General features: G+C 29.6%; 1 protein-coding gene across 2 annotated transcripts in view; it reads right to left on the bottom strand.

The window, feature by feature from the left end:
* LOC129983630 (trithorax group protein osa-like) overlaps nt 1-27,076 on the bottom strand; it is a 125,051-nt gene that overhangs the window by 22,602 nt on the left and 75,373 nt on the right. For both annotated transcript variants that reach the window (XM_056093165.1, XM_056093166.1), the window contains exons 4-6: nt 6,449-6,602; nt 1,961-2,059; nt 49-171 (exon numbers count right to left, since the gene is read on the bottom strand). In XM_056093165.1, coding sequence (XP_055949140.1) covers nt 49-171; nt 1,961-2,059; nt 6,449-6,602 — 376 coding nt within the window. The remainder of the gene's footprint in view (nt 1-48; nt 172-1,960; nt 2,060-6,448; nt 6,603-27,076) is intronic.

The following is a 27,076-nucleotide window of genomic DNA, read 5'->3' as shown; positions in this document are numbered from 1 at the left end:
AAATAAAAATCTTTCTTTAAAAATATCAACGAAAAAGTACTTCCTTACTTTGTGGATAATGACTTGATGGTTGAGGAGAATACGGAGTCATATGAGAAGAGCTACCTGACATCATATTTTGATGCATTTTGTTGCCATACATTGCAGGAGGAGCCATTTGTTGATTATAACCTGACAATAAAGATTTCACTTCATTTATTTAAACATGCATATTTTAATGTCAATAATATGTGCAAATAGAACAACTTAACAGATTATTTAGTACCTATATTTCACAACCATTTAAAAAGACACTTAGGTTTGTACTTGATAACTATCATTTAAAATTTGACATAAGAAAAAAAATTGAATGAATTATCTAAATTATATGAATATAATTTAGAAAATTGTAATGCTAGCATGAGGTTTTTTCCAACGTTAAATTTGCTAGGATATTAGAATTCTATTTTATCTCAGTATTGTAATCATGAAGATTGAGTAGAAACTTATACAAACTTTTAATTGTGAAAGAGGTTGGATTTTCAATGCACAATAATTCAACTGTAGAAAATAGGTTTCAACACTATTTAGCAGTCATTTTTCAAATATATTTTGAATACAAATTGACTTAGATTTAATTCTGAAACCAGTTCTATAAATATCAGGAAGAGAAACATTTATATCAAAGTAACTAACTTATTGATAAGCAATTTTAGACAAAAACAAGCTAGTTAATGTTAAGCTCGGTTAGTGATGAAATCTGGTATTAATAAAATAACATCCACATTCAAATTTGGCAGCAACAGATGTTTCCATTTATATAAAATAATATAAAAACAATTATTCAATGATGATTTTTTTAATTAATTTTCATATATTAAATCTGAAACAAATATACTAATAATCAAGATGAATGTGAGTGCTGTCGTCCTACAGGCGATACCATTTGACACCTACTACCATCAAACTTGGCACATCTATACTTTGGAACATGGAAATATGCACCTTTGAGCAATTTTAATTAAAAATTAAACTATTTTGGTATTTTTCTATAACTTTAAAAAATATTTTAGACAAATTAAAGTTTACATTGTTTCAAAATTAAAATAATTTTTTAAGTGATACCAAGTTAATAGCCATACAGATTTTTGCGATTTTTTTCTGATTTCCAATAATTAGATTACATTGTTGCCTTAAAATTCTAACTGCTTTCACTGTTTTATAAAATACTTAATTGCTTTATTGTAATATTGCTTTAATACTTAATTTCTTTCGAATTCTTAATTACTTTATTGTTGAAAATTAAAAAAGAAGGATTTTGTTTAATATATGTGCAGTTCACATGACAAATTTAAAAAAATAAAATTACAATATCATAAAATTTAGATGACAGATTAACCAGATATTTACGCAATAAAACTTGAGCACGACAATTAAAATAATGCAGTTTTAATGTCAGACAATTTGGTGGCATCATGGACATGGATTTATATCTAAATGATTTATCTGAAATAAATCACAATCAGTATTCTTGGCTTTCCAGTTGTGAGATTTAAAAAAGTGAAATTATAACACCAAAAAAGTTAGATTACTCTGAAAGCAACAGTATTATGATGTCATGGGATTTGATCTTTTTAGGATACATACTGAAAGGAACAGATACTAGGCTATTAAAATTATACAACTTGGGATATCTGTCATAATTTGATGCTTAAAAACATTTCTTGGGAGAATTATGAACATTAAGTTATGCAAAAGAGATTTAAATGAAAATAAAATCTATCCATTTTCTTGTTGAAACAGTTGGTGACCAAAGGTGGACAGTATGAAATAACCATCAAATTTTTTTTCTGCTTAGTATCATTTGCTTAGTTAAAACTGTTTTTATCCTTAATGGGAAAATAAGAATACTGAGGACAAAATGAATAACAGGAAGATCATATTTTTAGCAAAAACAGATAATTAAACAAAAAATTTTTACCTTGTGCAGCTGCTGGTGCTTGGGGAATCTGTGTCTGACCGCTACTCTCGGACTGGGTTGAAGATGGCCTAGGGGGCATGGGAATGTTTTGTTGTTGACCTACAAAAGTTTATTTTTTAGAATCTTGACAAAAGTAACAAAATACTAATAAATATTACCATAATAATTAAAATATTAATATTAAATTACAAGCAAACAAAAGTTCTTAGGCACTTATTAATTCCTACGACTTTATTTTCTCAATAATTCCAAGTTTTAAAACTGATTAATTAAAAAATTATTATTGAGTATAGAAATCTAATTATCAAATATAATTACATAATTTGTAAACAAAACATTTAAAAATATTCATTTTAACAAATTAGGAAATGCAAATTGTTGAAGCTAACTGTTCTCAAGTTCTGTATTTTTCTATATGATTTCTAAATGGAAGAATAATGCACAATTCTGAATGGTTGAATAAACAATCACAATCCTTCTAATAAATTGCTTCATTACTTAAAGAAATCTAAAGCACTACGAAATGCACTTTGAAAATTAAATATTTGAGAACGGAAAAAATAATTATAAAAATCCTGTAATCAAAATTTTTATATGAAATTACATATCCCCCCCCCATTATAAAGGATAAGAAAATTTACAAACTTTAATACCATATAATGTATAATTATTTAACCAAGAAAATAAGAAATTTTCTTTAGGTTGAAATTTACACATTATTCTTTTATTCAATGAAATAATGTTACTTTACACAGATATTCTAGTCTTTATTTATTTATTTATGCATCTAAAATAGATTTAAAAGCTTGAATTTATAACTATCTGAATAACCTTAATTTAAAAAAAAAATTCATCCACAATAAAGTTTTTTACATATTTTCTGAGGAAATTTATTTCTTCATTTCCTCAAAAAGTGAAAACTTTTTCTTATTTGTTTAATTTAGGAAATAAATTGGTTTAGAAGTCTCCAAAATATAAAAAAAGTTGGCATTAAAAATATAGAATAAAAAAATTTAAATGGAGAAAAACACTGCAGTGTAATAATATGTATTATTTAAAAGGGAATATTTATTCGAAGAAAAAGCTTTAACAAATAATTTTGCACAAATGTTTACGAACATAATTATAAAATAAAATTGTTCTATTCTAAGGAAATTCCACCATAAAAAAAAACGTAAAACAGCATTCCGAAACAAAATTTATTTAAAAGCGATAAAATTTTATACTTTCTCCAAAGTAAAGAAAAACATCTGTAATCGAGGATTGGAATAAAAGATTATTTAAGAAAAGAAACTAAAGAATTAATAAAATAGAAAGTGTTTCGTCTGGAACAAGAATACTAGAGAGAAATCAATAATGGATAATCTGCCTGAGCGCAGGGAGACCTTCCATCCCCCCTCCCACACTCTGCTCAAGGTCAATGCCATCAAACGAATCAGCTGACAGAAGCAGAAAACGAGGTTATTCGGAGGGAGAGAAAGTTAAAGGGGGGAAGAAAGGGGAGAGAAGTAAGAAGGGTATAAACTACAGAAAGGATAACGATGCAGTTAAGTTTTAGTTTGGATTTAAAAGATACAACCAGATCGATTACTACAACAAAATTGGTTGAATATATTAGTGAATACTAACTTTAAAGTAATTTAAGAGAATTAGTTTAAGGTGCACAATATTTATTCGATACTTACAAATGACTTTTCAAGAAAAGGATAAACATTTATTACTTACTTCCTTCTAAGCTTCTACAAGCAATCATTTCATAGCAAAACTATTTTTTAAAATATTTGTTATCACGACTACCGATTTCAAATCGTAAACATTTAATACATAAATAAATAAACACAATTAATTTCCGCAAAAATTCGGATTCCGTAAACTAAACAACTCGTTTTCAAAACGGTGTTGCCATTCGCATCAATGAAACTACAAATCGATCAACCAACTACCTAAAACTTGACTGCTATGTACTCATTTTTGCAACAGCAGAGAATGACTCGTTTTCTTTTTGTTTTTTCTTACTTTTTCCAAATCAAGACTTCACTTTTAATTTTCAAAAATATAAATTTTAAAGCTTCAATGAGCGAAAAATATTTGCTTTCCACGAAACAACGATTGCTTACATAAAAATTTGAGTCCCAATTTAGAAAATTAAAAGGAAAAAAATAAATGAATGAATTTATATTCCTATCCGTTAAAATCTCTAAAAATGAAAAAAGAATCAAAATTACATCATTATACTATACCATATACGTATGTTTTTCTAAAAATATGCATATCTCGTATAATTTACCTAACGACATATTACATATTTTAAAGCAGGCAGCAATATATTTCAGAATTAAAATTCACAACGCGTAAATATTTTTAATAGTATTATTTAATTCTAATGTGCTATATAAATTTAAAAAGCGTCATGAAAGCAAGAAGTGAAATCTTCACAACAGACTTTTCGTTCGACCAACTCGCCATCTATACGTGGGGAAAAGAACTAATATTTTTTTTTTTTTTAGATTAAATAGAATTTTCCGTAAATAGTTAATTATTTAGATACAATTGTGAAAGCAATAAAACAACTTAATTAATTCTCTAATTATTCATTTGTGTTTAAAAACAAAATATGAAATACATCTATTCATTTCGAAAGCATATTAGCAAACGATATTTCACAATTCTCGTCAGAAATCTCTACAATTAAGAGAATCGATAATGAACAGATATATAAACTAAACTCCTCATTTTATTTATAATTTAATCATTATTTATAATTTACGTTTTTATTTTCTTTGTTTTCCCTCTGCTAAATCATTACGAAAAGTGCACCATATGACATTTTTAATTTGAAATATATTCTAATAAATTAACATCCCGAAATAGCGCTTGAAACTTTTTATAGAATTTTCAACTTGGAAAATATCTTAACACAGTTTTTCACGAATTTTTTCTGGGTGAAGTAAGTTTATTAACGTAAAATTTTATTCTGAACATTAGTACAAATTATTCATTTTTATGTCTGTATTACTATTTATACTATAAATAATGACGTAAAAAGACCACTTCCGTTTTGAATTCCATTACTTAAGTATTGTCATTGGAAATATAATTGAAGACATTAGATATGTAACTACAAGTTTAATTAATCTATTTATTATCTAATGTATTTTGCTTAAAATTTTTTTAAATATACTTTTTATTTTTAGGCGAATTGCCTTCCAAATGGTTTAGTCATAGCTAAGATTTTCTAATTTTAAGACTTGCGGACAATCTTTTCAAGTTTGTTTGTATCAATGTCAATAAGATAGTCAACTAATTCTAATATTATATTTAATGAAAAAGAGAGAAAGAGAGATAAATTATGAAAAAAAAATTAATAGCTAACTTGATAGAATATTTTTCAATTTTCTTAGCAAGTTCGACATATTAGCACTAGCCAGGCAAAAACTTTCTTATTTTTTTTATCTTTTACTATCTTTAAACAAAACAAGTTTTAAAGTTCGAATTTTTTATAAATGAAATATAATAATCACGTCTCATTCGTTTTGTTATCATAAAATAAGGGCTTCATTTTCTCATTATTATCGAAAACAGTAGCAATCTCCCCACCTCCCTCGAAAAAGAATGTTTTAATTAAACGATTGTTTTTATTCATTTCGGATTGTTTTTATTCAAAAATCTTCTAGCTTGAACCAATTATAATTAACAAACCAAAAATGAAGACTGAGAAAAATTTATCAAAATGGGCAACTTTTGTAATGAACTAGAGAAGCATAAATGTGTCTTTTCTATAATTTCAATGAAGTCACTTCATACTTCAAATGAACAACGCCAATTTTTCTTCAGATTTACAGATCATTTTGCAAGAGGCCAATGGATGTGATGTCACACGTATGAAGGGTTTTTTTTTTTAATTAAAAATAAAACGTTTTTTGAGATTTATGTGATGATAGACTTATCAACAACCAACCAAACAATTTCTCGATGGGAATTTTTATATGAACTACAACACATAAGGATTAGAGTGAGATTAGCAGTGAGATCAAAAGTATACATGACAGATCTGCAATGAAAGTAAATTGGCGAATCTTCCCAAATATTTTTTGAATACCATTAGAGACTGCAGCGGGCAGTTACATTAACAGTTCTTTCTGTTAGCATTCCTTAGATTCATCTTCACCATACAATTTAAGCAGCTTTGACATTGTAGCAATAAGACGTGTTAATAATATCAGGTGCTTAAATTATTGCCAAAAGAAAGTGTAAAATCACGTTTAATGCATTAATATAAATACTAATATCAATTAACTATTATAGTGGCGCTGCTAAAGCATTTTAACTAGAGCAAGAAGTATTCCGATCATAAGAATAATAATTAAATTACATGTTGTAGCTAATTTATAAGTAAATTTCGAACAATTTGAAACTTTCAATGCAAATATATGATAAATGTAAGATTTATAAAAGATCTGATAAATGTTAAAACGAAAGTGCACTTACCAAGGGCAGGCGACATGGAAGGGGATCCTGCCGAGGACCCCGAGGGTGAAGGCGCAGGCCGATGAGGAGAGACACCGGAGTGGGGAGGAGTGGTCAAATTCCTCAGAGCTCCGGGAGTGGAAGTTGACTCGGGCGGAACCACATCTTCACCATCCTAATGACAAAAGAAAACAACTCTTAGGAAAATAGACATTATACAGAAAAAACATGAATTAAACTTTACAGAAACTATTCCTTCAGAAAAGGATGTTTTTTTTTATTGTTGTTGTTCATATTAACATTATTGCATCAACATTCGTCATACTATCGTTAATTACAATTTTGGAATCAATAAAAATTCACACACACACACAAAATTCAGTAGGATTTGATATAATATTTCTGGATCATTTAAAAACCCTTGAACTTTTTCCGTAATTCACTGTTAAAGGCTAAACATGGTGCAATACCCAATTTTATATAAATGAAAAAAAAAAAAAAATGAAGCATTAAAACCGCGAACCTTTCTATTTCTATTTTATTTCCTACTAAATAATTATAATTCACATGTTCCTGTGAACTCAAAATCGGATTACGCACAGCTGTCAAAAAACTTCTTTACTCATTCTCAACAAACAAATTTCTCTGGAATTTCCATCGATTAAAGGTCGATTAAAGACTAATAATTTCCAAAATAAGTTACCCAAAGGTTTAATTTAATGCATAGAAATTTCGATAGAATTAATTCACAACGGAATAATTTAAATGAATATATACCTCTGTATGTATGTTTAGAATTTATACCTCTAATTATTAAAAACAGAAAACGGACAGAAGATTAAACATTAAGAACAATTACAGAATAAATATTACTTCATGCTGAATTTTAATAGCTAAGCGTTTCGCAATTGAACTGAATTGCGTATTGCAATCGCAAATATTCATTCAAAGTTTTGATGTGAAGCAAAACAAAATGAAAATGGGATTGATATAAGAATTTATTTGGACATTATCCCTAATGTACAAGTCATAACGAAATGATGAAATAATAACTGTTGAAAAAATACTTTCATAGGATTTAACATGATGGTTTAATGATGATAAATATGCAAATTTTCTCAACAAATGCTCATAAGATTCGATTATTATTAGTTACAATTACTGGAGACTAAAAATGCATTCTGACAGTAGAGCATTTTAGAAAATGCTTGACTTTTCGCGAACATCAAACTTCGAATCGTTCTTGCGATAAATTTAAATTCCAATGGTCAACAGATGTATCTCGCATTATTTTTTACGGTGTTTTCGTATAATAAATAAATAATAATAAGGACTACGATGCTTTTACGGCGACTTTTTAAAAATCATCTACCACGATAACCCTCCTTTTACATCTTGCATCTTTCGATATATTTTATGATATTGTTACAGTTTATGCTTAACGAATAAGCGAATTAATAAATGAAATGCTGTATTACCTCTAGAATAAGAACATCGACTAAAATTTAAGTACGCAATGATCTCGCTACAGTTTTGTGACTTCCTATTTTATAAAATTTATTTAAATTAGCAGAATTCAGCAAATCAAATTTTCATAATAATATGTCTTTATATATATATATATATATTTTAGATGGCAAATTACATTTTAATAATCGATTTTATCAAATCAAATGGATTGTTGAAAATATAGTTAAAAAAATACTAAATAATCACGATATTAGCTTACTGAATGCATATCATTGATATTCTAGTACCAATGACATACGTATTTTTAACTTTCTCTTTTCATTGTTCTAGTGAAATTCGTTTGAAATGGCATTACTGAAATGTTTGCTTTATGAATAGAACTATTTTTTAAATGGATTCTTAAAATATATGCATTTATTTAAAAGTAGAATTTTTATAATGAATAGGATTTATCTTTAAAAATTATTTTCCTCCCTAACTGTTCCAAAACAAAATTGATTTGAATTGACATCATTGAAATGCCTGATATGGTGAAAGAAATGCATTGAAAAAAAAAAAAAGGTATCTATTAAATCAATTAACAAAAACCAATTTATGTATTTAAATTCTTCAGCATAATGAATGAAAATGTAAATGTGTGTTTTATGAACTTTTTGTTCCGTTTCGCATTTGACTCTCTTCATTTAAATATTTCAATTTGCTATGGAAATTATAATTATATTCAAAACAACTGATATTAAAATTATTTTTAAATCCAACTTTACGTTTAAAAAAAGGCAGGCTGTTATTTTTATAATGACATAATAAAATGTTTGATGATTACTCATACGAAAAATAAATACTTATTAATAGCTCAATTAATAAAAACATGCAAAATTGTTAAAGAAACTCCTTCACGATTGAGAATATTGAACAGCGCGTCATTCAGACAAAATCTCCAGTTTTAAGAAAATGTTAAGGGTAATAGAAATAGGGAGTTTGGAAAATTCGTGAAGAAAGAAGTTTGGAAATAGAAAGAAGTTTGGAAAATTCGTGGTTCTCGCGTTTTTATTTGAGGGTGACGGAAACTCGGTGGGCATCACGAGATGCGTGTAACCCAACGTATGGAAACAAGAGGAAGCCGAAAGACAGGTGTGTGTACGCTGGAGCAGCCTTTATTTGTCTTTTATGCCATATTTAATCACAACCGTCGACTTCTGCCACCAGGAGCTGTCCAATCAGCTCTCCAGAAGTCAATTACATTTATCGGAGTAACAAAAAAGATTAGAACATTAAAGGTTAATTCGAAAAATTTGGTTTTTATACCAAATTTTTCTTAATCTTAAATAAAATAAATCTTTTTATGATTTTTATTATTGGTATTATTTGATATACAAGAATTATTCATTCCAAAATATTTAATGAATGAAATTGTATTTAAATTATTATTTCATTAATTCGAAAAAGAAACACTCATACTCGGCGAAGAATTTAAAATTTCAAGGTTACATTTTTGTTTACTAGTATATCAATTACAGTTAACTATTTAAATCGGAAGAACAATGAAAAATCTAATTTAATACATAATTTAGTGAGCACATGATTTACCGATAAAGCATCTCCGTGTTTTATCAGTAAATTTAATATTTATGACTTGAATATTTGATTCTTACGTCAAATATGGCCGAAAGCATACGTCAGCTTTCTCTTAAACTTGATACTATAAAATAATATTTCTATATGACTTCTGCAAAAACAGTCAATAAAATGTGATTGAGTTGTTCATTGAGAACTGCCCTGGATTGACTTGTCCGAAGATAATTTTAATACGGTATATAATTCGGGCTGTCTGAACAGAAGAGATTAATCTAACCTACAGTTTAAAAAAAAATATTAAGGTAACAGATAAGGTTATCATGGAAGACTTTGAATTAGAGTAATATGAGATAATGAATTGGAATGAATGTAAAATACTGAGCGGCGAATTTGAGTACTAGTGCCTAAGTATTATCTTCCAAAGTGAAGTGTTAGTCAAATTCCTATTCATTTCCTTACATTTCCTTATTTTATTTCGGTATCAATGTTCTAACTATTTATTTGTCGGAAGCCATTTCAAACAACATGCCAGTCACTAGTAAATAATGTAAAAATAATAAAAACTACGACCCTTTACGGAATTTAAATTGTTGTTTAAATATTTAAAAAATAATCGAGAAGCACGACCTCATTTTTTTATGAATAATTACTATATATATTCTAAATGGCGACTGCTTTTATAATTATATTTACCAAGCAACACATGTCAAGTTCGGTGTGCAGTTCGAAAATCTCAAAACCAAATCTATAATTAGTCCGGAATTTTGTCATTCAATTCTTGACTACGAAAAATAAATCTAACGACGAAGTAGACACTTCACAAAGCACTGTGAACTCATTTTCTTCCAGACACACGGGTTTCTCTAAACCGATTCGTAAAGCCAGTAGCTTTTTCTCCACTGCATGTTGACGATCTAATTACCTCGAATAAGTGCCCACTCCTTTCCTCCATTTTTGTATCCAAATCGAGTTAGGTCATTCCCCAAGTCCGATAACGAAGCTGTAAAACCGAATTTCACAAGCGAAAAAGAAAGAAAAAAGAATAGTTTTTATTCCATGAGAGATCGGGATGCGGAGATACGGCGTGATCGCAGCAGAAGACGGTCGTTGGAGAATGACATAACCAAAACGGGTTTCTATAACCCGAGGCGACCGCTGAGAAATGGTCCACTGCATCCGGCCGCCATTACGGGAAGACGGAACACCTGCGACAGGAAATGTACCTCCGTACGAAAAACAGGCAGAAACACATCAAGAAAAAAGAATTACTCTTGTGCTTTTCTCTATAAAATTTGAAAGCTATACTCATAACGACAAATTAATGTATATCCCAACGTTCTCAACATGGGGAGATATAAAATGAAATAAAAAACATTTTATTGAATATTTTTAAATGGTGAGGAGGAAACATTTAAGACTAACAAAGCGAATTATAAGTATAAAACTATGAAACACGATTTTGAAGATCAAGAATAATGAACAGAAATAAAGAAATAATAATAAACAATCATAACATCATCTTAAAATGATGCTACTTTGGTATAAAAAAACATGAGGTATGATAATTATCGAAGATTTTTTTTTAATTGCTACTCCGAAAATGCTGAGCAGTGATATTAAATCGATAAATTTCGATACCATAAAGAGTCGAGTGAGAAAATTAGGGAAAATATTTAGGGAAAACTTATTAGTTACAAATATATTTATTTTTAAAGATTCTAAATTGATGACTATAAACAAATAAGCAACAACTGGAATAATCAAAATACATAATAAAAATTACAATATTAAATATTTCAAAAAAAATTATTAACCGTGCAGAGTGAAGTTCTTCCTAACTAAATAAGCAAGTGCATAATGTCTCTACAAAATATATTTTCTGCTAATTTGAAAGTAAATTAAATAATTAATGCTGTTCTGAGAAATAGAACTTGTACAGCAAAAAACAATCTAATCACTTAGTGATTACAATAGTGCCCAAGAAAAGTTAGCAAATGTAGGAAACTCAGATACTATTATTTAGCTTTGAACACTAAAATGCAAAATAATACACAATCATATTTTCCAAATAACTTGCAATGGAAATTAACCAACAAGTCATGACGAAGATAACCTGAAGAGATTATTTATTTATCTCCGATACTAAACAAACTGATAAGGTAACACGTCATTCCTCCTTTTGAGAAAAATAGCATTCGTTGAACGTTGCAAATTATTAGAGTGTATGAAGTCAATACGTTAGATATAATAATTTCCCTCTTCAATAATTGATACATAGTCTAAGGGGAATCTAACATAAAAACAGATGCACAGTAAGTAAAATTCAATATACAGTGAGAAATAGTTTCTAAAATTCCAAAACCAATGTTTTAAACTTTAACATTCCACTGAATGATAAAAGGATGCTTTTAAAAGCTAGTTCCAATACTTCATGACTTCAGCATGACTCATGGTAGCTACTACGAACTAAATAACAGAGAAGCATCGATGTGAAATAACTTTTTCTGCTCCAAAAATTAAACTGGATCACTGAATTTAAATTAGTAATTCACATTCTCAAATTTATTTTAATTCAGATAGTAATACTTATGAATTTAAATTTCGAAGAAATTCCAAATTTTGTTTGCAAGCATATTGTAAACAAGGAATTTCAAAGAAATTTTAAAAAAATTAACACACTCAGTCGTATTGTGATTGAGCAACATCCTATAAAAAAGCCGTAATGATAGAAAAGCTCTTTAGAAGCTAAAGGAATTCAATATAAAAGGATTATAAATGCCATTTTCATGGTTTAACCGTGAATTCCAGTTAGAGTGCCACTGAAAGAAAGTTTTAAACCATTTTCACCGCAAGCTGTTTTCGTACTCTTTCCGTCCAGTCTGAAATCGAAAGGAAAAGTCATTTTCTTTTTCCGAGAGGGGGGAGGAGGGATTCCCCAAGAGGAAGGAGAAAGACCCCCCTCCACCTAACCTCTCCCTCCCTCTGGCTCAGTGACGGAATGCGAAACAGCTGATAGATAATGCCAACAAGAGCACGTGATGGGATGGCGTTATGAATGTGTGTATTGCGAAGTCACCACGCTGTCTGGTCGCAATCAAAGCAACACTGATAATAGCAGTCCCCCTCCCCCTCCTTTCCCACAAGAGGAGGGTGGAGCCACCTTCCGCACGCGCTTAAAGAGGGGGGGGGGGGGACATGAGATTGGGGGATCCTGATTTACTTGCAGAAAGAGCGGGATTCACTCAGTCAGCTGATCTACAAACATATCCAAACGGAATAACAACATTAAGAAAAACATCAAGACCGTTATATTCTTAAGATAAGTCTTATGTGAATAATTAACAAATCACCTGAACTACAATTATTAAAAATTATGTGTAAGCTTTTTTTTTTTTTAATTCAAGGGCCTTTTTGATAAAAAATTTTTAGAGCTAAACATATCAGTTAAATTCTCCACCGCAAAAAAATTTCAAAAAATAAATAAATAAATAAAAATAAGTGGAAAAAAAAACAATATTCACCACCTTAAAAGAGAAACTTATTGCAAGTTGAAGCGTATGTAAAATTCCAAAAACTCAACTGATTTGAAATATTCCAAAGCGAAAAAAGCAATTAAAAGTACGAAGTGAAATTCATTGTCAAAATTATAAATAAATATTTTTTAAATAATTATTTTTTAAAAATCCATGTGAAAGAAATAAGTCACAAAAACAAATTTAACTTAACACAAATATTATTTAAAATTGTATTGTATTTTGTGTAACCATTTCAATACACAATAATATAAATACTAAAATTGAAATAAGCATTTAAAATTTTTATTTTTATGATACAATTTTAGCAAAAGCGAAATTTTATCCCTTCTCAAGCTAAGCCCTTAGAATATGCACAGGAATTAAAGAATGCTTTGAGAAGTATTATCTTACTTTTTAATCTTATCATTAATTCCTTAATTTGTTTCTAAATGAAAAAAAAAAAAATCTTTAAGAAAAATGATAGAATTTTAAAATGATGGAAGTAGTTTTTAAATTTACTGAACCATAAGGTGGGTTTTAAAATGGATATAAATTAAAATACATTTTGCCAAATCTTTTCAGCGAGACAAAATCTCAGACATTTTAACTTCACTTGATATTCATTCTCCCATAAACAATATCTTTCTAGTCTACCAATCAACCAATTACAACTTGCATTTCTTTTCTTCTGATAATACTAAATAATTATGAATTTTAAATAAGAGTAAAGCGAATTTTCTTATCAATATTTAAGAATGAGAAGAAAATAAGTTTCTGATCAAATGGAATGTGGAACAAAAAAAAGCAAATATGGCTACTGTTGAGTCAAGTTCTAGCAAATTATTATCATCGAGTCAAAAGTATTGCATCTAAATAAATCCCTTTTTTAATACATGAAAATAAGCTTCAGTGACGAGATTTTAACATTTCCATATAAGTTCACATGAGCTTTCAATCTAAAACTCAAACTTGATTAAGGCCAGATTGACATTTGAGAAAGTGACACGGTACATTATCAATGCGAATTCGTTCTATGGTAATATGCTAAAGAATGCATTAAAAAATAATGAAAAAAAACTGATTGAGTGCAATTATTATATTAATTAAAACTAATGGACTATTATGTTAAAGGAATATTTTACAATCGCTTCTTCCAGCCTTCTTCTATCTGGAATCGAAATATTAACAAATCCAGCAGAGCCAGAACAAAAATAATTCAAACGAATATTAGTTCTTAGCAATATTCAAATACTGCAAAAGGATGAATAGATTGCAGCTTAGCCAGAGGTAAAATAATAAGTACCAAAACAGAATGCAGTAGCAGTTTAGTTAACACACATGTGTATTAATTTATATGTAAAATTTAAGTTTTAATTTGCATTAAAGTCTATCTTAATAGAACCTCATTTCTTAAATTTAAAAAACATGAATTTTTCAGATTTTTAAAATAACGGTGAGCTAATTAATGATTCATACACTATAAAAAATATATTTATCACTTATCGACCTTTAATATAAATCTAAATTAGGAAAGAAATTGTTTATATAAAAAACAGAAGTATTATATGTTAGTACACAGGCAGATTACATATAATTTCTTGTTCATAAAAGAGAAAAAAATATAATTTCTTGTTCATAAAAGAGAAAAAAAATATTAGCGTTGCTAGATATAAATTTACATAATTCGATGTTTATTAAATATATAAAAATGTCAACATGATTTGTTCACCTATAGCAATAAAACTAAATACATTATACTTTAAATAACGAACAAACTCAATATTTTTTAATGTATGGTATATAAGTAAATTTTTAAAAAAAGCACTTGTTTTTAGATGATAGCATCCTAATTATAAAATAATTTTTATGATAATATCTAAAAAATGAGTCAGCATGTTGAAAAGATTTTATTTTTTCTAAGGCAATTAAGAAATATGGAAATAAGATAAATGAAATTAAATATTTTTCCTGAATTTCAAAAATGAATGTTGCAGTGTGATATGAAAATAATTTTATTTCAAATTATCATTATATTTTAGAAATAATAGTTTATAAATTATATCTACAAGAAGTAACAAATGTAATGTGTAATATATGAAGTAGGAAATGATATTTTCCTTTTTCAAAGAAATACATTTCATAAGGGTGAAGAAAAATTTTAAAGGAAAGAAACTAGATCAGTACGAAGATGACGGAACAGGATGATCGTTAAAAGACGATTCGTAAACAAAGATCCTCCTTTTACGGCAGACAGATCTTGGCAAAGACTCAATTGCCGGCTTGCTTCCATTAAAAAAAGTAAACAAAGCAAAAGCCCATTGACGCCCTCGTTACGATTTGACGAAAACCATTTTCATTCACGGCACCCTGTACTACCCTCTCCCTCCCCTCCTCAAGGTCGAGACAACAACAGAACTCCAACACTCCGCTCCCCCCCCCTTCCCTCAACGTGCATTATTTATCGAAATAAAACACTTGTGATCGCCAGCTCACGTCAGACGGATTGCATCACGACGCCCTGACGTCACCAGGTAGATTTATGACCATACGATAATTGGAAGTAAAAGCGCGAGAGGGCGTTGCCCTATTTGAAAGGAGATTCCTCGCGGACCACAAAAGAAATCGCCCTTTTCGATGGGTGGTCACCAATGGGCGACCCAAAACAGAACAGCTCCTCAAGTCTCATTTCTCACTCTGAAGATAGTGAAGCAGATTAAATTTTCAGTTTTAAAACACAACCAAAAATGCAGAAATCTGTCAAGGTGCTGAAGTTTGTTGATTGAGATGGCAAGAAATTGATTATTTGTACCACAGTAACATGTGATTTAAACTAATTTCATTAAGCTGTACCACTATGGTTATCTTTAACAACCTTGGTTACATCAACTTCAATCATAGCACAAAATTCATCAAACTTCTATTAGATAACAACGTGAGATTATCATGGCCTTAATTGCATCAGCATTCTAAAGTACATGAAAGAACCAGATAATTCACAATATACTGCGATCTCTCAACTCGAAATATATTATCAATATCAACTATGGGGAATTACCACAATAAATAATTATTATCAGGAGATTAGTGATTCGCATAAGCAAGACAGTAGATAGAAAATAATTTCTCTCCTTTTTTTTTTTTTTTGGTGCTAAGTTTACACATATTTCTCTATCTTTCTGTGTTATAAATCATTACAGTAACATAAAAAGTTCAGATAAAGAAGATGCAAACTTACAAAATATTTTTAGAAACTCATTTGGTGTTTCAATCATCTTGGTTATACTTATTAAAAATTAGGGATAAACGAGTTGGAGGGGGGGAAAATGAAAATTCAGATTTTAAAAAATTGATTTCTAAATATATAATGTAATCTCTTACTTTATTATCGACACTTTTCAAACGAACTTCTCAACAGAAATAACTACCTAGAATTTGATATTATACAAGATAACTTTATTGTCAGAATCAACTGCGGAAAGTAATATCTTTCCTAGTGGTATAGCAAGTTATAATTTTATAACGAAAATTTTCAAATACAAGGCGACCATACTAAAAAAAAAGTATTTGGATCCCAATTTAAGTGAAATACATCCAAATGCATTAGCGGAAAGTTACTAAAATGCAAATGTATACAGTGAAATGCTTTCAAATTTTATCAGCAATTAACTCCGACTATGGTAGTTCAATTAAAAGAGATGAGGAAAGTTCAGATTTTCACCACCAACTGCAATATTATATTTTACACACAGTTGGCAAAATCTATTAGTCCAAAGCTTAGATTAAAAAAATATAATAGATAAGGAGGCACAATTTCCACTACAAATTTTATTTCTACATCTTGAAATATGTGGTTCACATTGCTTGCACCCATGAAAAATGAAGGATTACCGGTAATCTATTAGATTTTAGAAAGAGTATATATATATTCAAATATTCTCCAATGTTGGGTTTAAAAGTTAACGTAAATGTTGTCACAACGTTGAATATAAAATGAAGGATTTAAAACAAAAATCAACAATGTTTTTGTTCGTTTTTTTGCAAGTGTCTATTATGCTCATGGGATTTCAATGTTAGTAACTTTTTATTACAGATAACCTAAACAATACAGTTAAAGAAAGAGACGTTGATAACCCAACTGGGCACATAACAGCTCAAATCAGAAAAATCAACGTTTAACAGCTACTTTCTCCAATAAATCAGACAATCAAAGAATTTCCGGAAGGCAGTTTGAGGTTTATTAGCTCAAACTTCAACAATTTCAAAACAAAATTTGTGATTTTTACAATTCTTTCGACTAACTAACTTGCAAAGCAAACTGTTAGACAGTACTGTACAATGACATACTGTAGTAGGTGGTGAAAAGCCAAAATGTTCTTCACTTCATAAACTGAAATTCCAAGAGTAAAATAGAATATACACCAAAATTGGTGACAGTTGATTGAAGAAATATTTTCACAATGGAGTTTAAACATTCTATATTATTTCAAGGCTACTCTATATTTTCATTCTGTATTTTCTTATATATATTCCCTTCTTTTCATTATTAAAATCACGTTAAAAGCGAACAACTTTTGCTCAGTACATAAATTTAAAAGGAAAAATTGATATTTTTTTACACTACACATGTGATGCCTGAATAATTTCAATGCATTATTGATAAAAAAAAAAGGCATTTAAAAACAAATTCTTCAACAAACTTTAATGAACTCTTATTAATAAATGGAACACAAATTGACTCGTTTAAGAAATCAAAACTACCAATAATTCTCATTTTTACGAAATGTACTTCAATAAAGTATTGTAATCCGAGTGAAAAGTCTGAGCTTGAATTTTGATGAATCTAGATATATTAAACCTTCCGGAACTCTAAAAATACTTTTTAGAATCATGTCTGTCTGTCTTAAATATATGTGTGTAAATATAAAAGCACAGTGAGCTGAATAAATGGATGGATGACATTTGACCTTAGTCTTTACAGCCAAACTGCAAATCTATATCATATTTTGGACCGAATCTATTTGTTGCATGAAGTAAATAATTTTTGTCACTATACAACGGGATTCAACTAAAATTTCTTTTTCTTCAGAATTTAAAAAATGCGTTGTCTCTTCACCAATGAAAATATAACAGGAATATTGTTCATTACTATGGCCGCTAAAGAATAATAAAGTAAAAGAATAATTCGGTTAGAGGTTCAAAATTAATTTTTTAAACGTGAAAAAAAATCAACGTAGGAATGCAAATCGAATCTTTAACTATAAATAAAACGTGAAAATGGATTTTTTTTCGGATAAAAAAAATGTCTGCATATATGGCCAGAAAATATCAAAATTAAGCAATGAAAAAGAAAAACAGTAAACTACACAGCTGAAAAATTTAAATTTTGGATGTTTCATGGCGATATTTAATGATGTCGTGCCAATAAATTAGAACGATTAGTCACAAATACATTTTTGATTATGGGTTACAACGGGTGTACTTTGTGGAATTATGCCAATAAATCGTAAAAGTTCCAGATTTAAAAAAAAATCTTTTTAATTCAGCACTTTCTTTGCAGAGTAAAATAGGAATTATGTATTTTTAAGAAAGAATGCTACCACTATTGTAAATTTATTAAATAGAAACGAACAAAATATATGTCGAAATTGCATAATTTTACGTTATTCTAGATTTTAATGTTTTTTTTTCCTATTAATTTACGTTAATAGAAAAAAAAGTTGGAGGTTAACTATTTACGAGGCATTTTATATGTCTTTTATTTTATTTTTTACAATTCTTTACTGACTGCTACAGTTATTTATTTCTACAAAAACATAAAAGCTAATGAAAGAAGCGACAAGAAATTTATACTGAACTTATAATAAAAATTTTTTAGGGAATGATCTCAAATCATCCAGAATTTTGTTTAATAAAAAACCGTACGTGGATAACAGAAAAGCATCTGTTCATTAGAAATATTTTTTAAATCAACAAATGAATGTTTAAAAAAAAAGATATTTCAAAATAATGCATTAACTTGGATTTACGAAGGCTGCGCATTTGTTTATTTTTCTTTTTCTTGATCTAGGAAGTACTTTTGTAGTTCAAGGTTAGAGAGACGAACTGTCATGACCTTGAGAAACGAATGATGATTCATTATTCTTACGTAAAGAAGATAAAGGAAAATATTAAGAAAAAAATCATTTAAAAAATCTCCATTAGATATTATAGAAAATATTTTAATCATTCATAAATAACACTAAATAGCATTTAACAGTTACGTAACACATAAAACCTAATTTTTGCTATAAGCATCACGCACACACATACACACACACAAAAACAATGCCACGACATTGCAAAAATAATAGTAATTATTTCATAAATGAATATTGTGATATATTCTTTTACTTTTATCAAAAACGTTGTTTATTTTATAGTATTGATCCGCATCTTTTTATCTAATTTTTTCATGAAAGGCGTATTCTCCCGCTTTTGAGGAACACATCTGAAAAACAGGGGATCCGCCATATTGGTTCCATAGAGGACAACGCGAGATGGCGCTAGTGTGCTAGTGGTTTTTGCGAATTCTTCCTTACAATGCAGACCGACTCAAAGATGGCGTCGTTTTGAATTTCGAAAGGCACGAGAGAAAAGAGTTTCGGCGAGAGGGGGAGGAGGAGCGGGGAGCGCCTGAGTCAGCGAATCCACACACATGCGTTCATTCATGCCGACCTTTCCACGCATGCATGCATCCATAAATTCACAACCGAGAAAGGACACACATCCATCCACACATGGCAGCCGACAAAACAGCTGATCGACTCAACACGTTCCGGGACCCAAACATTGGGGAAAATCGATCTCTTTTCTATTTCTCTGACAGAACCTTCAAATCTATGTGGGTGGGTGGGAGGAGTTTCAAAACCACACACAGCGTGCTCGGTCTTACGAGACAGTTCTAAGCTTCTTAAGAGTATTGTTTTATGGGAAACTATATTCTTCAAATGCTTCTTACAAATGAGAACAAAACGGTAACTAAATTCATGATATTTATACGTTTCGATACAGAAATGCAGTCAATTTTATCCAAAATGTTCAATTCAATTCACCAAGATCGCGGTCAAGTTAAACATCATAACTTAGATTTTTTAAACATGAGACTACATATTTTGCTCATTACAACTGTTAAGCACTAAATTTTTATTTTGAACAATTTTTGCACCATAAAATGGCAGCGTAACTGGCACAGAAACAGCTCTTATAATTTACTTTCAAATGGTAACAATCAAACGCAAATCATTGTAAAAATTTCAGACTGCTTCATTGAATGTTTTTACAGCTGAATAGAATTCAACTCTTCACTTAGGTAATTAATGGAGGACCCAAAATATTAATAGAAATGTTCTGGGGAGTGTTTGCTGTGTCATTAAAAAGTACATTCTGTCAAGAGAAGGAAAATATAAAAGATATAGGCTTTTAATAGCAGCATAATTCAAACGTTAGAATAGGATTGATTGCGACCAGATAGGTAGTCGCTATAACTTAAATATGAAAATCAATGTTCATATCTTCCAAAAATGGTCTCTGATCTTATAATTAAAAAAAATTATCTTTTTAATATCAATTTCATTTCCACACAATTTTACTTTAATTTTGATAATAATTCTTGATTTCATTTGATACACAATTGATTTGATACAACACTTTCAAATGTCATGATGGAATTAAAATCCATTCATCAAAATATTCAATTATCTGTTTTCGCCAAGTATTAACTTCGCAGTAGAATTTTAAACATTTCAGAACTTTTAGTTGTTCACTTTTTGAACTAGGCCTTCGATAAAGTATTCAAGAAGATTTCCCTCCACTTTGCCTTTGCACAATACGTCAAAACCGGATTTTCTGATTGAATACATGGTGAGTAAATTCGAAGAATTTAAACTGCTTCCACCATGCGGAACTGTAAATAATACGGAGGAATTCGACCTTTTAAAAATATCCACAATTTAAATTGTATACTAAAAAAAGAAACCGCGTCTAAATTCACCATTATTATCCGAGAAATAAAAAATTCTAAATGTAAACAAGTAGTTACATTTAACTAAATAATTCTTGTATGTAGAGCGCATAATACTTGTTCTCATCCTTCTGCAAAATAGTCAGTTTTTATAAACTTCTTGGGTATGGTTTTTTTTAAAAGAATTTTTACATTTGGAATAAATTTAACTTAGTCATGCGAGAAATGTTTATAAAATGTTTATTGGCAATTAAAGTTTTTTATTTATTATCATAAAGATGAATCAAGTTACATAAAAATTTTATTCACGAATTAAATTCGTCATCTGTAACTTAAAAAAGAAAGGTTAAGAGATTAATTTTAGCCGCCTAATGTACCAAATGATTAATAAAGTGTTTACCTAAGATTACAAACTTAACCTTGAAATTTTTTTTCTATCAAACGAATTCAGTACTTCTAAAGTGAAACTACATAAAAGAAGAAACATTATAACAATGCTGTATTGCACCATCTATCCTAAGAATCATATCCGCTATGGCAAAATGCGAAAGCCATCGAAGTTTCCACCTAACAATAAATATAAGTAATGAAATCACAATTTAATTTATTTTCAGGTATTGAAGCAGATTAACGTAAAAAAAAAACTAGACAACAAAATTAAAATTTTAAATCTTAAATAAAGTCTTTATATTTTGAACTTTTAATAACAAAATTTTCTTTTAAAGAATAAGCGGATTTAAAAAAAATACTGCTTCAATTGTAAAATGGTTGTGTTTCGTTCCCCAACTGCAATTGTTGTTTGAATATCAACCATTAGTTTTTGAATTTAAAAAAAAAAAATTAAAGAATGAGTTAATAAAATATAAAATGCTCAAACATTCCACTTCATTTTTTTAACTGTACTTGTGCCAATATCAGCGATAAATTTAAATATAGGACATAATCAATTTTAAAATACGCAATATTCTCTTATGTATTACAGTGATCAAATTAAAACAAGATGTCAAAAACTTAATTCAACCAATGTCGGGTCCAGATTCCTATACTAAGACGTTTCTACATTTTTGATGGATAAAGATTTATAAAAAACCATACAATAGCAAAAGCTTTTTAATTAATTTCTAGAAATTAAAATAAATCATTAACTTTCATTTTTAGCTTCCTAAGCAATAAAACGAATTCTAATGCTCATACAAGTATAATTATGGTTATGTGTTTAGTTTGGCATAAAAATTCGACATTCTCTTTTGTTTAAAATTAATGAAATTCGCGAAGAATCAGACACGCATCACATTTGGATAGGAGTAATTCTCGAAACAAAAGAAGTTCGGAAAATTACATGCTCTTCGATTAAATCGCTGACAAATAATTTTTGTGCACGCTAAATTATTAGTCAATTTTCCATAACAGAAAGCTGGCAACCGTAGAAATTTTCTTCTACAAACTGTCCAGGCGAACTCTCATTACAAAATTCAATTTTATATGATGTTTTCTATATCGTAAATAAAAAAAGAAATTAAAAATGCAAGATATCGTTTAATAGTTATTTTTTACATTTGATCACTTATTTGATGAAATAGACTTGGCGATAATTTTAAAGAATCACATATATACACACACATACCGTTCGATGTACTGTTTATGAGAAGCAAGCTAAGAAAAATTATAAGAATATTTTAGTATTCTGAAGTTTTCAAATTACAAATGAAAATTGATGTTAAAACTACTTGATTTTTATAAAATTAATTGCTATCACAAAATTTTCCATTTATTCCAGTGCTCAACGTCATATTGTCTGGATGCAAACATAATATTTTAAAAAATACAACTACAATTTTAATTACTTTTTTTTATTTACATATTATGTATAATAAAAGGTAGGCAAGAATTTTCATGAAGCTATTTCCAGAATTTTGTAATCCATAAGCGCCATGGACAAGGCCAAATTATTCTTTATATTCTGGACAACTGGAAATAGTTCTTGAGGAGAATAATATCCCTAACACAAAAATTTTGGTGAAAAAGGAACTTTTTTTTTCCTTCTTTCATTTTCATTTAATTTAAATAATATTTTAGCCTCCGAGTGTCCAAGAATACACATGGCTGTTGTTTGCCATCATTAATGCCATCCACAATATATGGAGACGTTGGCTTTTAGTCGAACAGGTCATTCATTAAAGACTTAAAATGTCGGAGTAAATGCCTAATTGTGCACTCATAACAATTCAATATTGCACATATATAACCAGTTTTATTCTGATTTTCTAACAACTTCATAACTTCTGCGAAGATGCTGAGCACAAGTGTCTCTAATTATTCATCTGGCACTTCTGCGCCAAAGAACACTTTTATGCAAAGTCCAACTGCGTTAAAAAAAAAAAAAGATTCTGCAAAGGCTAAGATACAAAAAACTAACAATAACCTATATGATTTTGAACATAAAAATAATTTTTTAAAAATGCAGTACATGGCAATACGAAACGGATGTAAAAGTACTACTAATTTATTACTTTTCGATCTAATGCCATCTATGTTGAGGCACTATCCCCAACGTTAGATCAGTTTGAAAATTCTGGCTTCATAAAACATCGCCGACTTAACGAGTACAGCCACTGTTTGAAAGCTAATTTGAGGTAGTCATCAAACTTCTGATAGCCAGAATTTCTTCATGTGTCCAAACAGGTGAAAATCTGAGCATTATTTGCATTGAAAAGAAGTTTCGCACGGAGGAATTGTGCAAGGATTCAGGTGAGAAGTTTTAGGAAATCACAGTACAGCCTGGACTTGGCGTTCTCAAATTTTCACTTTGATGACAACCTCAAAAAGGGTATACGTCAATTGCAGCTGACGGCGTTCTACGAGGCCGGGATTTTCAACGCTGAGACAAATGTCTCATTATAAATGGCAATTATGATGAAAAAAATAAATTGGTAATATTTTCATTTAGTCATGCATTGCATTTTTTATAATTGTGGTTTAAATTATGCACGTTACGTATTGATACCCTCTCGAACTTCAAGTTGCTAATCGCTTCTTCAACAACTTGAGGCTTAGACTAGACCAATATCAATCAGAATGTGTCTGGTAACGATCTACATAATTCTGAGTTCAGTCTGGCTCACCATTCTGAAGAAAGCATCGTTTTCATTATATAATTGATAATGATTAATATAAAAACTGTATAATAGCAAAAAACACATATTAATTTTTAGAAATCATAACAACACAATATTTTTAAGCTTTTATGAAGTAAAAGGAATCTTGACATGTATAATAACGCATTATATTATCTTATTATTTGGATGCAAAGGGTTAATAGGGCGAAGTAAAACGATCTATCAGATGATTAGAGATATATTAATTGACAGAAGATCAGAAGAAATCGATAAGTAGTACAGGAGTTATGAAAGCCAATAAACAAACAAAAAAAAATTAATCTGAAACTATAGTATCCATATTATCCACTAGAAAAATGTTTAATTTCTTCCAAGAGACAATTTCAAAATTAATGAATATAAACTGGAAAGCGATATACACATTTGAGAGTGCATAGGAACTTATAATTTTAAATGCAACAGTAAGATGAAGTTTACACAAAGATATATAAAGGTAAAATTGCGTTTCATATAAGAAAATATAATACGTTAAAAATTAATATGATAGTGGTTGTAACAAATGTAGAGGAGAGGGATTGGATCAGTAAAGAAGGAAAAAAAAAAAAAAAAAAAAATTGGCACTCTTAGTATGCAACAAAAATATGGTAAGTGTTTGAAAATCGGAAATAAAATAATTCCGCCTTTCTCAAATTTTTCATTATTTTACATGAAGATCCTGTACTCCACTTCCCTCTCACGAACATTACCACAAGTTTAAGAATGTCAACTCATAGAAATTAAAAATATATAAATCTTGAACGTCAGTTCAGTTTTTATTACGCATATTCTAGAATATCAATGAGATTTTCAGTGATGACAAACTTGCTAGTCATTATTATTAATCATTTTCAAGATGATTGGCGAATGCACGAATACCTACCTGGTTGCATGCGGAACTGTAAAGTACTCATTTTCCTCGTCTGAGCATTGCACTGCACAATGCAGAATCGGAGAGTTATTAAGAGTCGGGAAAATGGGGGAGGGTGGATCTCATCCAGATCTGCATAATTTCGTTATGTACTGAACTTAATTACTTAATCCTCAGCTTTTAATTACTACAAAAACACTTTTTTCCTTTTCCTATAAATTTTTATTTATGGTTTAAATCAATGAATCTACAAGAGCAGAAGTGTTAAGTTGTTGTTAATATAAACCTTCATTTCAAGATTCATTCCTCCGTACCACAAAAAATTATTATTATTATTAAGGATGTACCACGGGTGGGCATTAGGTCGATCGCCATCAACCGATGGACGACCGAGACATTCTGGGGTGATCGTCTTTACTAAGACTTAAGACGCGCATAGTAAAAGAAATGTATTTATGGAACATTGTATTCTCTTTACATCTTGAGAAAAACGAAGTTTTCCTCCTTCAAAATGCTATGATTTTGAAAGTACGTTGTTCAAAACCTAAGAATAACTTTTGGAATCTAACGGGTGTATCTAATTTTAAAAAGGTTTCATGTCATTTAACATTGTTCTTTGGTTCTACCGACCTGTGTGAATCTGTATTTTCAATTATGAATATTATTAAGACAACATATCGTTCCCGCCTCCCAGACGACCACTTAGAATTCAGTGCAAGATTAGCATTTAACAATTATATACCGAGATATTGGCGGACAGTACGTAGCCGAAGTTTTGAAAACTCTGATTAGTGACAATGGTTAAGTATGTGAGTACATATTCCGTATTTATTATCAAGTTATAATAAATACTTCCGTATTTAGTATTAAGTTATAATAAATACTGTAGACCTACACCAATGGATGGACCGAACCACCTTAAAGAAATTAGAATTAGCACGTGCCTTGAAAAGGTCTGACTACCCCAGATATAACCCTTTCAAGATTCATTCCTCCGTGCCACATAAAATTATTACTATTATTATTATTATTATTAAAGAAGTATATACTTTAACCACATTTATTATCACATAACATTTCCAATATCAATTTAGCATATCCCACCGATAAGAGCCTAACAAGATTGATGCTTTCCTTACAAACAGTCCAACAATAATTTCTCATTAAAAATCCCTCATTCTCCAACACTTATCTAAACAAACATGTGTTAAATATCATTTACTGAATCCCGATTCCACACATATTTTCAAATTCGGTTCTATTTCAAAATCGGTTTCAAACCTTAGCTGCACATGAACAAAGTGATGATAAAAGGAGAGGGGGGATGAAAAAGGTCCTGCTTTACAATTACCCGAAAAGCGCCTGCTCCCATTGCCATCATACGTCATCCCACACTCTCAAATACAAACAAAAACGCCCCCACCCCTCTTCCCCGACACCGCAACAAACGATTAAAAAAAAGCGAAAGAGAAAGAGAAATTATTAATCACGCGAGGAGGAGAGCTCCAAGGAGTAATGACTCCGAAGGAAACAGGTAATGAGGAATAGGGGTTTCGTCTTTTATTTATTATTATTACCAGGAGACACAGGGATCACGTTCAACTTTTTGAATTAACTTGTAATCTGGAAGGGGAACGAGAGTACGGGTGGGAGGAAGAAAAGAAGAGAGCACGTGCGCGGGAAGGAGCAGCATTTTACAATTATCGATCCTTATTATGCTCGCAGTCTTTAATCCGACCACGACACTCCTCTGCCACCTCTCCAGTTTCTCTTTTGCTCGTTTTTATTCTTGAGAATCGCTTCATCGGAGGAGCGAGTGGATGAAAGGCGTTAAGGAAATGAGATCCTTCTCTTCAACTTTGGAGGGGAGGATCCGATGATGAGGTATTTTCAGCAGAAAGGCGCAAGGCTTCCGACAACACAATCTCTTTACATGGAAATTCAGAGAAATATATTTTTTTTAAAAATCAGTGAAGTCTTACAAATAAAATTAATGATCTATTATCTCGAAAAGCCGATCAGCGCCAGGACAATTGCACGAGAAAGAAAAATAATATGTTTAATAGC

This window comes from Argiope bruennichi, chromosome 9 (genome assembly GCF_947563725.1).
Source record: "Argiope bruennichi chromosome 9, qqArgBrue1.1, whole genome shotgun sequence".
In the NCBI taxonomy this organism is placed as follows: Eukaryota; Metazoa; Arthropoda; class Arachnida; order Araneae; family Araneidae; genus Argiope; species Argiope bruennichi.
This window is presented reverse-complemented; position numbering and strand designations above follow the sequence as displayed.